This window comes from Pyxicephalus adspersus, chromosome 8 (assembly GCF_032062135.1).
Source record: "Pyxicephalus adspersus chromosome 8, UCB_Pads_2.0, whole genome shotgun sequence".
In the NCBI taxonomy this organism is placed as follows: Eukaryota; Metazoa; Chordata; class Amphibia; order Anura; family Pyxicephalidae; genus Pyxicephalus; species Pyxicephalus adspersus.
This window is the reverse complement of record NC_092865.1, coordinates 19,762,411-19,777,860: the sequence shown is the minus strand read 5'-3', so window position 1 is coordinate 19,777,860 and position 15,450 is coordinate 19,762,411. Positions and strand designations below refer to the sequence as shown.

General features: G+C 37.1%; 1 protein-coding gene across 1 annotated transcript; it reads left to right on the top strand.

Annotated features, from left to right (window-relative positions):
- The first annotated feature begins 512 nt into the window (after positions 1–512).
- TTC22 (tetratricopeptide repeat domain 22) lies at positions 513–15,222 on the top strand. Its single transcript, XM_072419702.1, has 7 exons — positions 513–1,643; positions 6,907–6,962; positions 8,880–8,995; positions 10,304–10,422; positions 12,184–12,345; positions 13,473–13,625; positions 14,393–15,222. The coding sequence occupies exons 1-7, from the start codon at positions 1,080–1,082 to the stop codon at positions 14,927–14,929; spliced, it is 1,707 nt and encodes a 568-aa protein (XP_072275803.1). The 5' UTR covers positions 513–1,079; the 3' UTR covers positions 14,930–15,222.
- The last annotated feature ends 228 nt before the right edge of the window (positions 15,223–15,450 follow it).

Below are 15,450 nucleotides of genomic sequence, written 5' to 3'. Positions count from 1 at the left end.
AGAAGTAAGCAGCCAGAGGTTTTACCTTCTGTTGTCCCTATGTCCTCCCATATAATTACAGCAGCAGGTGCTTATGGAAACAGAGGTCTAAACTCAAGGCTGATTTCAAAAACAATATACAGTATAGTGCACATTCTGCTTTAAGAAGTGCCTTGTTGACAAGTAAAACAAAATAAAAAAAACAGGCGTTTTTGCTTTTTGGAAATTTAATTACATTCAATGAATAACTGGAAGAAGATAAAACAAGGTCCATATATACCTTAAGTCGGGGATCTCACTGATAACTACAGTACTTACATTCCTTATTTTAGCTGTACAGAATATTTTCTATACATGATCTTCTATTTAGCTTATTATTCAAAATTAATCTATATATGATATATGTGTATATTCCACATTTTTTTTATATTTTTAATCTAAGGACACATATTTTAACTCAAGCTATAAGGTTAATGTTAAGAAACGATATATTGTTAGGTGAAATGGTTTATTTTATTTTTTTTCATTTTCAATAAGTGGTAAGAGAGGCTCCAACTTTATATTTTTTTACTAAGATACTGTCACCCTTCAATGTAAATGCAAATATAAATAATTCAAACGCAATAAATGGTAATTTGAAGTTTAAAAATTAATTCATTCTCTTGGAGTCTTTTTATTGCTCCCAGCTTATACCTGTCATAGCACATTTTATAGACCCATAACTATTAACTTTATAGCTCAATAATTCTCAACTTTAGAACTTTAAGCTTTGGAACTTTCTCTGGGTCTTTAGATCAGCAGCCATTGAATCCCTTTTTAAATAATTTGTTGTTTTTCCAAAGAACCACTGCAGTATATGATATGTATGTTGATTCTGGATCAGTTTTAATCATGTGCTCATTGAAAACTATAATAACTATCAGAGAGGTATAGTGAAATCACTGACTTATCAAATCTGTGCATAAGTCACCTGGGTGAGGAGGAAATCATACACAGCCGCCTCTCCCAGGTGAAACTCCTCCCAAGCTACAGGTGACTCAGACCAGATATACAGGTACACCAAGCAGGAAAGACCAAAGGGATTTACAAGCTCTTCAGCCATGGAAGAAGATCCTGGTGTGGACATAGAAACTCTCATAGATGAATTTGAATACATTCCTGGCCATTTCCACTTGGAAATGAACCTTAACTTTGAATCATGCACCCCAGCGGAATTTCGAAGACGGGACATCAAGCTGAAACGTGATGCCCTTCAGTTCCAGCTGGAGTTTGACTCTAGTTTCCAAAACTCTGCAATCAAAAATTTGCTTGGTGTCTTTTCTTTCTATTTAGATGAGATTGATAATGCCAAGGAGATTTTTGATAACATCACCAAGCAAGAAACTGATAACTTGAATGCATGGGCCAACCTGGCATATGTGTATGACAGGCTGAATTTGGAGGAAGAGGCTTCACACTGCACCGATAGGATATCTCATCTTATGGGCCTGGAGGCAGAGGATAGCAGCAGCAAAGAGCCTAGGCTTAGGGCCGCCCGCTGCCTGGCAGAGCAGGGTTATGCCTATGCCTATGATGTGGGGCTGCTTAATGAAGAGGACAGCATGGAGAAGCTGATGGCTGGAATTAGTCTGTATGATAAAGCCCTCAACTACAGCAAACACAAGGTCAGTTTAAAAGTCTTAATTATTACATTTTCCAAATCCTTAGACTGGCCTCTTGCCAGAAAATTTTATGTGAATGTCAGGGCTGTTTTGGGTTCCGGTTTTAAGCATTTATGTTTTAAAACCTAAGGTGTTCCATCATTTTGTGGTAAAATTATTAAGTTGTACTGTTTTACAAGCCAGTCACAGTTCTTGGTCAAGAAAGGTAATTTACATTCAAATAATGTGATATATGACTTCATTGGTTGAGATAGATTAATAAATGCCCTTGGCTTGTGGTTCTATTAGATGCCTCGTTCCTACTTGCTTCTCTATATATCTTTTAGATTGTAAGCTCTTCAGGGCAGGGTCCTCTCCTCCCGTGTCACTGTCTGTCATTTGCAACCCCTATTTAATGTACAGCACTGTGTAATATGTTGGTGCTATATAAATCCTGTTTAATAATATCAATACATGAAGGATACAATATATGGAAGAATGTGCTTCGTACATCTTACTTGGTTGCAGAGAAGGTTTATTCTCTAGGTAAAAAGAACTCCTTTGTGTCTAAATTTTGTGTAGCCCCCGTGGTTGTGCAGAATTTTTTCTCTGAATGTAACGTGCGTGACCTTCCTACCTGCGGCATTTACTTGCACATATTGGAATCTATTTTTGGTGTCTAGAGCAGCTAACTCTCAACTAGGGTTCTGTGGGACCCTAAGACTCCATCAGCGGTGTATAGGGGTTTCCTCTTTCTGTGGCTGATTGACCTCCCATCTGCAGAATTCCAGATCCAATGCCATTTGGCCAGCAGCATGCCACTTATACTCTTATATCTACTTGCAGCAGTTGCATTCTGACCACTACTGTAAGGTGAGTATTCTTCCCAGTGACAACCAACATAAGGAATATTTTCCTCACTGATCCCCAATGCATTTCTTTTAGAAAGAATTTCATGAGACCTAAAAAATTTTTGAGTTCCCCTGAGGTTAAAAGGTTGAGAAATGCTCTCTTACAACTTTCCAGAAGACCAACTACAGTATTAGTTTCTAAAAGACCCCCTTATGTTATGTTACAAAAAGTAATTTGGAGGCATTTATTTAAAGTCACACAGGGACTTTCTGAGCAAATAAAAGTTGCATAATCATATACAGTTGCTTTAGAAAAAAAGACCTCTAAAACGCAACTGTGACAGTAAATAGATTGCTGGCATGCAGAGCATTTTAAAAATCTCACTTGTTCTGTGGTTTTTGGAATTCCAGCTAGGTGGGAAGTTTCAGTAAAAGGTGAGATATTGCTCCACACCGGTGAAGACCAGCAAAACTCTGGTCAAACTGGTGCTGTGAGAATGTAATGCCAAACATATTTCTTCATGAAACAAAGTTATGTATTGTAGCATGTTCATCAGGCAGAGCTAAATGTAGCATTTGCTTTATTTCCCTTTGCTCATGTGACATTTGCATTGCTGATTTTGGCAAGGTTTTACATTTGCATTTAGGGGAGGTCAATACTGCTTCGGATATAGACCAACATTTAAATAAAATCAGTCTGAGAATTATACGATGGTCATTAGGTGTCAGTCATGAATCGTACAGAAAGGTCATTCTTGCCTCCAGCAGGCACCTTGTACAACACGTGTCTATGTGTACAGCAGACAACTCCCCCAAGCCATACACATTTATGGGGGAACAATAAGTTGTCAGCATAAAAACTGTAAACTCTGATTGTGCGTGATGAAGATAGACCAAAAAAAAGTCTGTTGAGGTTAAGAGTACATCACAGTAATCACATACCAGTAATACTGAAATCACAGGAATTAGAACTCAACTATGCTGTATCAACAGCTTTTCAGAATCGCCTCTCAGGCGTTCAGGCCAAGATCAATGTAGAATTGACTTTTATCAGTATCCAAAAATAAGAACATGCCACCACTTCTCCTTTAAAGTGAAGTTTGCTGTCTGCAAAGTACTTTGGTATATTTTGGGTCCTGAGTGATTTGCAATATGGGTGAAGAAACCAAACTGATTGTGCTCATCCATTCAGACCAGATTGTTCTTGTACCTGTTAGGAGCCTTGGGAGGGTTTAAAGAATTATAGGTTCTTCTTCATTGTAGGAGGACCACAGCACCCGAGTTCACATTTTTTGTGTTGACGTGCAAGCACTTTCTTGTACACCAAGGTTTTTATTTTCAACACAGCACGCCTTAGAAAACTGTTTAGAGTATTACAACAGTAATAAAAAAAATATTATTTGTGTATTTGAAGTTAGTGCCAACAGTTAATATACCTATATACATATAATGGTTTTATAAAAATCTTTATAGCTATTATAAATCTGCAGTCATCCAACTGGATTTTACTAAGACAAAAATGAATTGATAAATTAAAATTATCTATAACACATGGGACCCACAGATCTCTTACTTAAGCTAAATATTGGTTTTCCCTGGTAGGACCCTTTCTTCTTCCTTTCCTCCATGCACCCCTCCCTTCTTGTTTTCTATCTCACATTGTGTCCCACTATTTACTTTGTTGGGTATTGGTTTTGGTATACTTACCCATTGTTTATATAGACTGGCATCACAGTCATTCAATCTGTCTGTCTGGGTATTTACTGTTATTGTAAGTTTGTTGCAACCTATTTCTTACTTCTCTGATAATTTTATATGTGAGCAAGCAAAGGTGGCAATATGTAAAAAAAAGAACAATAATCCTTGTATTTGTATACCCCTCCCTCTCTCTTCCCTCCTTTTTTCTGGTTGTTCCTGACTCATTGTCTTTGTTATAAAGCAATAAAAACAAGTGAAATATAAATCTTTATAGGCTCACTAAACTTCTTCGTTAGTTACCCATGAAGTATATGATGCCATTCAGAAGAATAAATGTTAGTTAAATGATCAGTGGTGCAAAGAAATGAAGATTTACATATAATATAATATGAGATAATATACACATTTATGTACTGCGAGATGTCATCCTATCTAGCCCAGCAGTCGAAAATCTTTCGGACCTCAAGGACCACTAAGGTTATCATTTTAAATCCTGCGGACCAATAATATGATTTTTTATAAAAAGATAAATACATTTGTAAAATAATGATCTTCCTAATGGTGCCTGACAAGAACTGTGGGGGCTCCGATCCATTGATCAGCTCACGGTTAATTGAAGTATTACTATTGTTAATTTTATCATTAGTTGCATTATCTTTGGTATTACTAAAAAAATGCAAAATATTTGTTTGCTTTTACTCGCTCATTATTATTTAATGGGTTTATTTAATTCCAATCCAAGACCATGGTAGCCAAACTGCAGTTTTGTTTAGAAAGTGGCTGCATGTCTATATGTGTTACAGGTCAAGAAATGAGAAAAAACAATATGTAGTCTCTCTTTTACATGTGCTTGGGAGGAACTAGAGACGGCCGTAAAAAATCAGGTGTGACATATTTGCTCAGTGAACAATTTCATCCCTGGAATTAGGGTGTGTATTTATCTGCTTAGTTCACAAGAATTTAATTAATCAAACAAATTGCTGAAATCACTGAACTAGCAAGAAACATCCGTATTTTTTTTCCATTATATTTCAGCAAAAGAAAAATGTGTTATATCATTTATATTTATAAATCCTGGTGTGCTGTCAGTTAAATAAAGGAATGTCCTTAGGCAAACAGTACACCTGCCTGTGCATTAGGTTGTATTATATAAGCAAAATCACATGGATATGAATTTCCAGACACAAGTTTAAGACGAGCTGATAAATCAGGATCAGGGCTTTGTTATTTCCAGGTCTGAAAACTGCTGTCTCCACTTCCTATTCAGTGAACACGAAAATTGTACAATATTTATAGGTGTGTATCCCAAACAGTTTATATCCCCTTGGCATGAGTCATTTAAACCCCGGCCAACTGTTTTTTTTGATATGCTTGAGATGAATGTGACACTTGTCTGTGACATTTTTTGGGAGATTTCACCCCTTTTCTGTACCTTTAACAATGAGGTGAACAGCTATCACAGGGAGAGGAAGACACAATACTCCTAAATCACCACTTTGGTGTAAAAGGTGATTCCATTGTATAGCTACCATAATATAACTCTCGAATGTTCCTCCTAGCAAGACTTACATTTATAGTGAATCACCCAGGGCCAGATTTACTGTTAGGTAGAGGAAGAGAGGAGTGCCTTCTCCTCCATATAGTGATTGATTTCACATTTGTTTTCCCGTCATCAGTACATAGCTACATAGTTAGTCAAGTTAAAAAAGACATAAGTCCATGAAGTTTAACCACTAGGGAAATAAACTTATCCTAAATGGACATTGTTGATCCGGAGGAAAGCAAAAAATATCTGGTACAATTTGCTCCAACAAGGGAAAACAAGTTCCTTCCTGATCCCATGAGGCAATCGGATGTTCCCTGGATGAACAATATCTGTTATCTTTACTTTAAAGCTTTAATACCCAGTTATATTCTGTGCGTCTAGAAAAGCATCCAATTTTTCATAAAGCAATCTATAGTAGTTGCTGAAACTACTTCCTGGGGGAGCTGATTCCACATTTTCACTGACCTTACAGTGAAGAATCCCTTCCTTATCCGGAGCTTAAACTTTTTTTTTCCCCCAGACACAGAGGCTCTCTAAGGCTGGAGAGAATACACTTTAATTAGTGAAGCTAGGTAATCAAGCAAACCTGGAATGGATTTCCTAAAAGTCATTAGCTATTTGATAGCAAATGTTTTCAATCCTGGACCAGATCCGTTCCAGGTTTGCTGGATCACCCAGCTTAACTGATGAAAGTGTATTCTGTCCAGCCTTGGAGAACTTTAAATCGGGGCCAGAGTTCCTTCACGCCCTTTGTAATGGCCAGTATAAAAAAAAATGTCCCAAGAGCTGGACAAAAGGCCTGGAAGTGAATAATTGAGAAGTCCTCTATATGGACCATTTATATATTTATATGGGATGATCATATCCCCCTTAAACCTTTCTTCTTAAGGAACCATTTATATATTTATACAGTAGATTCTGTCAGTGAAAAAAGAAAAACTAGAAAATGTTCTGTGTAAAAGATGGGATTCCCACAGAAGTATTTTGTATTGATTTTAGCACTGGGTGTGATATGTTGTGTCTACAGCCACCAGTGATGAAAATTCACTGCTTTTAATGAATCCATTGTTAATCACTGGATCTAACACATATTATAGACTGATATAAGACAAAAATGTAATATATATTACAGAACCCAAAAATTATTTTCACACTTTTTCATTTTTTCATTGTTTTTCATTGTTTATTATAGATCTCATTGGAAGAAATAAGGAGCTGGTATTTTACAATGGCCTCACTCTGTATGCGGTAAGTTGTTACCAAGTAACTTCAATTTTTTTAGAATATGTTAGTTCAATAGCATATGTAAGAACTATAAAAAAGAGACACAGGGACACTGGGCCTGATTTATTAAAGCTTATATACACTTTTATCAGTGAAGCTGGGTGATCCAGCAAACCTGGAATGGATTTCTTCAATGTCATTTGCTACCATATGTTTTGAGTCCTGGAGTAGATCCATTGAGTCCTGGAGTAGATCCATTCCAGGTTTGCTGGATCATCCAGCTTCACTGATAAAAGTGTATCCTCTCCAGCCTTGGAGAGCTTTAATAAATCAAGCCCATTAAGTAATGGTAACTTTTTGGAGTCATATCCAAGGGCCTGGTGGTATATAGTTGGTACAATCAACAAACCGGGTTTTTGTGACCTGCACAGACAAGCATAGTGTGCCAAGGGAGGGAAACATCTGTGAATCCAGAGCTAGAAATAGTTGTACACATAGTGGGCATCTAGCGACTTCTAGGGTTCAAATTAAAACTTCAAACTAATTCAAGCAATTCTCTGTGCCTGATTTTGCCATTTAGGCCTGACCTATAGGTTGTAGTAAAGCATGCATTCTACCACACATTACAGTAGCACTCAGTTGTTTTGGGGGGCAGGGGGGATGTAGTACATAATATAGAATGGTACAAGTAATATAGTCTGCAATGCTGCAATACAAACACGGCACACATAAAAACATAAAGTATTAAAAATGAAATTGGATTAAGTAAAAGGATACTAAGTAAGTCAAGCTTTAAAAATGATTTACAAGCTCCCATAACTATTTAAGTTAACAAAGATCTCTGGCCGCAGAATTATTCTTCTATTCTAGAGTGCTCAGCAGTACAAAATACTTGTTACATAATTGTTGTTTACACAAGAGCTTTCTACGCAGATGTTTGTGTTCATAAGCTCTATGGGGCCTCTCCTCCTCCTGTGTCACTGTCTTGTCTTTTGAACCCCTATTTAATGTACAACGCTGCGTAATATGTTGGCACTATATCACTCCCGTTTATGAAAAATAAGAAGATATTTGTGCATGGGCTGTGTTTAAAATTTTTATTGTAATTATTATTTGATTTTGTTATAATATATTTTTATGTATTTAATCACTTTCCCACTCTGCATAGAAATAGGGGAAGGAATCCTCAATGATCTTTCCACTTTTTCTGCGGTCCTGAAGGACCTTGAGGATCATATCCCAGATGCATGATCAAAAATATGTACAAATTCTTGCAACTGTTTTCTTTGGAAAGCAGCTACATCCTGAGTTTGTATGTACCCTGTCAAGCTGCTGAGAAAAACCTGCTTGTGTGTAAACAGATGCCCCTCTGTAGAGGTTCCACACCCCCCTGCTAAGTCAGAACTAGCTCTTTGCAATCTGCAATTGAATGAGTTTTGTTGACTTCAGATCTATATGTCTGACTCAGCATGGGCTTCAAAGTCGGATGTCTGCAAAGAGGCCATTGCTTCCACCCAAAGTGCAAGGGTCCTTTTCTGCAGAGTGCTGGCAGGGTATGGACTTTTTATAATTCATCTTGTGGCTGTTAAGCAAAGAAAACAAGGTGAGAATATACTTTTATAATTGAAGATGGGTCACCCAGCAAACCAGAAATGGATCTGGTCCAGGATTCAAAACATTAGCAAATGACTTTGACAAAATACATTCCAGGTTTGCTGGATCACCCAGCTTCACTGCTGAAAGTGTATCCTCTCCAGCTGTGGTGAGGTTTAATAAATCGGGCCTATTGTATTGAGTGCCTAACGATTCTGCTTACTGATATCAATTGATTTTATTTTGATACCCAACATATTTCATTATGCTGCAAAAACTCTTTTATAATAAAATATTTGCATTTTAGTCTAGATGCATTTGTTCTATAATACGGTATTTCCATTTTAGGTTAGATGAAATCTTCTTTAAAAAAGAAGAACCTGAAGTGAGCCGATTGTTATATTTTAACAAGACGTTGATGTTGCTCCGTGAAGTGGTGAAGTCCTCGCACAATCAATACAGAGGTAGTGTAAGCTTTGTCTCTATTACAATGGGCAGAGTGCCTGTTGTCACAGTTGCAGGTTTCTGTTTTTATAGAACCTTTTGTTATGTGTCATTTTGTACTTTTGAGGTCAGATGTATTCTTTCTTTTACACTTCCTGTTTATACTATTTATCTCATCCCTTCTTAAACAAGATGAATAAACTAGCCACATAGGAGGTGCTGAAGCATCTCCATCGGAAAGCCAGAGATCGTCATACAATTATAGATATACTAATGCAACAATCATATTTTAGGAACATATATAAAAAGTATATTTTCGCTCACAACATATAGTTGTATTTAAATGCTGCTTTTTATCTGATTTTGGTACAACCATGCAGACTAACTAAGGATCCGAGTCCCTGAACAATTATTTTCCCTTTCTGGTCAATATACAACTGACACTTTCGATATAACTGTTCAATAAGTAAAAAATATCTGTTGACCCTACCAGAAATCTAATGAGCTGATAAGTTCCTGTTGTTTCTGGTTCACTTCTATCAGTTGTGTTTTTACGAGCTATCTCTGGGAGCTACAAAATGTCTCTTATGGAGAAGAGACTTGGTACATATGTACACATGTCTGTAGTCCTGTCCTAGGGTAACACTGTTTTTCTATATACATATATATATATATATGGTACATTGGGCTTGATTTATTAAAGCTCTCCAAGTCTGGAGAGGATACACTTTCATCAGTAAAGCTGTGTGATCCAGCAAACCTGGAATGGAACTGGTCCAGGGTTCAAAATAGTTGCTAGCAAATGACTTTGAAGACATCCATTCCAGGTTTGCTGGATCACTCCGCTGCACTGATGAAAGTGTATCCTCTCCAGCCTTAGAGAGCTTTATTAAATCTGGACCGATGAGTGAGAACTTTCACCCTAGGGCAGGTATATAGCTGGCAGAATCACAAATAATAAAACCAAAGTAAAAAAAAAATGATTGCAGCCACCACATCTATGTACTGGTTGTTTACTATATAAAAAACATTTTTTTTTTTAACTTTTTTAATGCTTTATGGTAAAACTTCAATTTTGTCTGACAAACGACTGCCCTTTTTGGCTCTGGGTTGGTGATCACATGTCCCTGTCGCTGCCTGTCAGGCAAACCTTGGCTTGTTATTGTGTTGACAAAAAACAAAATAATTGTGCAGAATTATTTGTCTGCTTCTCTAGACATGTCTCAGACATGCTGCTTATTAATTTTACAATGTGTATGTCAGTGACACTGTGCAGGTACAATGATTTGTCATATGTTTTTTTACAAATAGTTGTAATTCTTGTTTAGCTTTGTCCTGGTGCTACATTGGGATGATGCTGGAAAAACAACATACGTTTTCCACTACGCCTATGGGAATTCATGACTACGGCTTTTCAGGAACTGACCCTCTGGATTGCTTTAGCAAGGTTTGATTCATTTACTTTTGTATGTAATGTAGTTTACTTTTGTAATGTTATGTAGTATTGATCAAAGTGCAGATTTTTAGTTATAATTTCGTGTGTGTATGTGTATGTATGTATGTGTGTGTGTGTGTGTGTGTGTGTGTGAGTGTGTGTAAATATATATATGTGTCTCTAGAGTCTAAACTATTACCCACCCTAAAGTGAGCCATATACAAATATACCCTTTTCAAGTGTCAGTCAATACAAAGTGATTTTGTAGATGCTGGGGAAACAAACAACTTCTTAGTCTTCATTAGTGAGATTTGTTCTTCTCTATACTTCTACAGCTACAAGAATGAGTTTGCATCCACTATTCCGGGTGTCTAAGAACAAGTTTAGAATGATGGCACCCCACAAAAAAAGAATACAAGACATATAAAAAGGCCAGGGGATATTTCAGCCCACCAAGATTTACCTATAATTTAAATATCTTTTATGTGACTTTTTAACATACCCAAGAAAACCTAAAACTGAATCCCAGGTCAAAATAAAAAGTAAGCAAACTACTAATTGTGTAGATGAGACTTTGGATCCAACGAATGTAATCATAAAAACATAATAGGCTCTCAACAAAGTTATTTATTCACCACAATCATTAAAATATTTTCACATCGCTGTATGTGCACCATCACCTGACCACACCGGTTAACAAACAATATAATGCAAGTTGTTTGAATCATTGTTGCCGTGTTTCATAGACAGCACCACATCTTTATGATGAAGTAATTGGGTATTACCAACAAGTCGGTTGTCTTTGCAGTAATTTATATGAATAACAAAATAGGCATTTATGCAGTAAACAGTATGCAAACAGATACATGTAATATATGTACAGTACATATATGTGGGGTAATGCTGTACACTACATAAAAGTTTATTATGTTATTCCTATTCTAGAGGCTTTAATATATACCATAAATAAAATGTCACAAATCTAGCAAAAGGAAGTAGAAAATATAATTATTGAGCTTTGGTGCAATATTTACCTTCAAAATATGTTCCCGCCACAGTAATGCCTCTTCTACACTAAATGTCTCCAGTCCTGCAGGTTGAATGATAGGCAGCCCTATTTACCCGACTTCCCTTGGACAATACCAGTCTGCAAGGCCAATATAAAGATCTACACAAAGATGCAAATCACAGCATACTGGGCTCACATGAGTACAGCAGTGATCCACACTTGCATATCATTTTTACACAAAGGCTGGGTTTTTGTTTAATCCTTAACAGTAGAGGTTAAACAAATTTTCCAGTCCATTGCACCAATACCTAACCCTTAAATTGTTTTCTAAACCTTTCTCTGGTACATCTTTTTCCTTCTTTGGGAACTTCAGTGCTGAATTCTCACACATATGTACATAAGTCATTTATAAGCAGACTTTCAGCTCTGAAAACAACTGCATCAATAGGAAATATAATCCTGTCAATTGTCACTTTGGGATTCTTTACACTAAAAGATGACTGTCAGGAGAGAAATAATCTCCCCACCATTACTAAACTGCTTTAGAAAAAGCAAATTACGTGGCAGTGCAACTAATACTTTGGGTTTATTAGTCCCTGACATTAAGCAAGTTGGATGAAAGTGAAGATTTATACTTGTTTTGGGATCTGTAAGGATATGTTATGGCAACATATTAGATTTGTTTTTAGATTTTAGTTTAAGTATTCTATAGAATGTATTTTAGCTGACAGTAAATAAATAATATCACTTCTTGTTACACACAGGCTATAGAAATAGGCAAAGGTGACCCTCTAACACTAAACCATTTGGCGAAAATATTTCACTTCCTGGGAAAGCAGGACATGGCTATAGGAATCTGTAACATGGCACTGGATGCACTTCAAGATCCAAAGATGAACTGGCAGGCTTACCTAACTCGCTCACAGGTAATATCCAAAGCTTAACTAGAAGGTGTTGGTCTCATGCTGAGGGTCATTTTAGAGGCCATCTGTGCCCCACTTGCATTGGACAAGGCAGACCACCCTCACCCGAACTTTGTACTGAAAGGTATTACCTTTAAATAAATTCTAAACCTTTTTTTTTTTTTTTTTTTTTTTTTTTTGAGTTGCACTATGCCCTACTGTATGCAGTTTTCTCAAGAAGACCATTGGTGTTAATCAGTTGTAAAGTTTCTGGCTTGGGGACCCTGCAAGTAACAGCATAGAGAGGAGATTAGGCCCTAGCATTGTCAGCCTACAACAGGTAGAGAGGAGATTAGGCCCTAGCATTGTCAGCCTACAACAGGAAGAGCTGTTACTAGAAGGATCTCCTGGTAGGAAAATTTGCACCAGATTCAAAAATTCAATTTGCTTAAGAAACTTGTATACAGTGAGGTATGATGCTAAATACACTAAAAATAGATTCTGGCTATACTTATGGTTATACTTTTGGTTACCTTTATAGCTGTGCACACAGAGCACTATGCACAATGCAGTAAACTAGACCAACTAAACAAAATGTATGTAATAACTCCAATTACTAAGATTTGTTTATGCAGCACCAGAGCATCTCGTTCTGGGTTTTCTCTACATCACTTTTACCAAACAAACTGATCTATGATCCAGTGCATCGTCTAGCAGCTGCACCTCTTGAATGAGTTGGCAGCTTCTGTTCATCAATGGAGCTGTGGAATCAGATGTGAGCTGAGCTTTAGTTACAGCACTTTATATTCCTCATACCTTAGAGGCTGCTGTCAGTCAGTGGAAATTCAAAGTGCTTGGGAAGAAGGCTTTGGTGCTGTAAATGTCTGCACGTTGAGCAGCCAGGAACATGCACACAGTGGTGACTACATTGAGCCTCCTGGGGGACCCCAAAAGTCAATGTAATCATCCTACAGATAGAAACGCAGCACAATGAGTCCTGTGAGCCAGATTCAGTTGAAATGAAAACCTCTGAGGAAAAATGAAAAAAGCAGGAAAACACATGAGTATGAAATGTGCTGATTTATCTTACTGAAAGTTTAAAAACACTTAAAGGGTTAAATCAATATAATGTTGTTTTTTCTGCTCTGCAGATTTACATCAGAATGTTCGTAAGAGACTTGGAAAGGGCAAAGATGGGATTATGCCGATTGCCAGACAGAAACCATCTTACCAGTGCCAAATCAGACCTGGAAAGCATCATCAATGTATATCCCTGTCTAAAGACATACCTGGAGTTGGGAAAAGTAAGTGGAACAGTTGTGAATAGTAAGCAATGGTAAACATACAAGCTCAATACTTACTAGTCACTTGGTCAGTCAAGGCTATAATAATATTTCAGATTTGGAAAAATCTGGACCCAGTAACAAGGTGGAACTGAATCTTGTGGTATCTGCTCTTAGATGGGACTTTAATACTGAACTGCAGGCAAGCCGATTTAAATACACAGAATAAATAAATCGTAAGAGGTGATCTACCTGCCAAAGGATTTGTATTTCCATCCATTTCTTCCTGAGATATACAGTACACATCCCCATACATTAGCAAAAGCAACGGCTTGAAGACCCGACAAATTTTTACTGCAGTTATTATAATACAACTGAGTCTTGCCCCAGTCTGTGTTTGGCCATTGAAGGGAAAGCAGAAGACTGATGAGCTCAGCTTTCTGTCACTCTGCACCTCATTTTACATAGTAGCATATGAGCATGGCAGGCAAAACTAATTGTCTGCTTGTTTAATTGTACAGTATGTTAATAGAAGCTGATACCAAGTCAAGTTCAGGTACAGTAGGGTTACCCAGTTCGGGATTCTGTTTATCTTTTGCAGTTGTTGCCTAATAAAAGTTTCCAGAACCACTCCATAGTATAAAGTTAGTGGTCTGGCGAGTTGGTGCCAGGAACAGGATCACTTTTATGATATCTATAAGCACTTCACTAAACACCGAGCCTCTTTAAGATTCACATTTTTATTCTAGCATATGACTGGACATACAAATTGCTTTTTTTCATTTCAGGTCTGGTATTATATGGGTGTGGATGCTGTCCAAGAACTGCTACTGACTGATGAAAATGCATTAAATACTGCATTAGTCTGCATTGCCAAAGCCATGGAGTTTGACTTGGGTGTTACTCTCCCCGAACTGCAGCTTCTGAAAGGAAAATGTCTAAGGGTAAAAAGTGAAGAACTAAATGCAATTGAATGTTTCAGACAAGCAATTCAGCTGGATAACAAAGGCTCGCTGGGCACAGAGACCTTCCGATGCTTAATGGAGACACTGCTAAGCTTGTACCACCAAAACAAAATGGATGCCACAGATCTCATCCAAGAAGTGGAATTCTGGGTGAAGAATACTCAGGAGAAATACACATCAGAAGCTGTTAGCCAAGAACTACAAACTGTTTGCAGGAATAACACAATAGAAATTGTTGATCTTTCCAAAGCAATGATTGCCATGGGCAAAATGGACTTGGTGAAGCTTTTGTTTCAGTCAATGGGGATGAATGGCAAGAGGCCAAGTTTAAAACTAAGCAGCCGGTCATCTTCCTTCTGAATACACGTTAAGGAAATATTATGTAGTAACATCGTGTGAATGTGATGGCAGCGATATAATAAGGCAAAGAACTTTGTGAAATAATAACAACCAGCGAGAGTCATATTTTTTTGTTATCATTTTGCGAAACCAAAAATGAAACATGATTTGTGCAATGGGGTACCGTGCATCCGCTCTGCCTTATTAAATACGTCTGTATATATCTTTTTTTACATTAACATTTTTTTAAATGTAAAGTTTTATTCTACAACCCCAAAAAAAGTTTTATTATTAAATTACACCTATTGGTGGAAGTTTTCTGTTGTACATTTCTCAGCTTTGGACAACACACAAAGATTTAGGTGAGGAGCTGTCATACTTCCATCTCGCACCACAGGCCTAAAGGCTTTTACAAAGATTGTTGTCATCTGTGATGGTTGGTATGGATTGTCTCAGGTAAACCACTAGAGTTAGGTGTCTGAAAAAAATAATTTAGTAATCCACCATGCCTGATCACTAAATGACAGACTACTACCAGCAGC

Coding starts and splice junctions, on each gene's coding strand:
- TTC22 (XM_072419702.1), top strand. CDS start 1,080: ATGGAAGAAGATCCTGGTGTGGACATAGAAACTCTCATAGATGAATTT. Junction 1,644..6,906: donor TCAACTACAGCAAACACAAG/GTCAGTTTAAAA, acceptor TGTTTATTATAG/ATCTCATTGGAAGAAATAAG. Junction 10,423..12,183: donor CTCTGGATTGCTTTAGCAAG/GTTTGATTCATT, acceptor TGTTACACACAG/GCTATAGAAATAGGCAAAGG.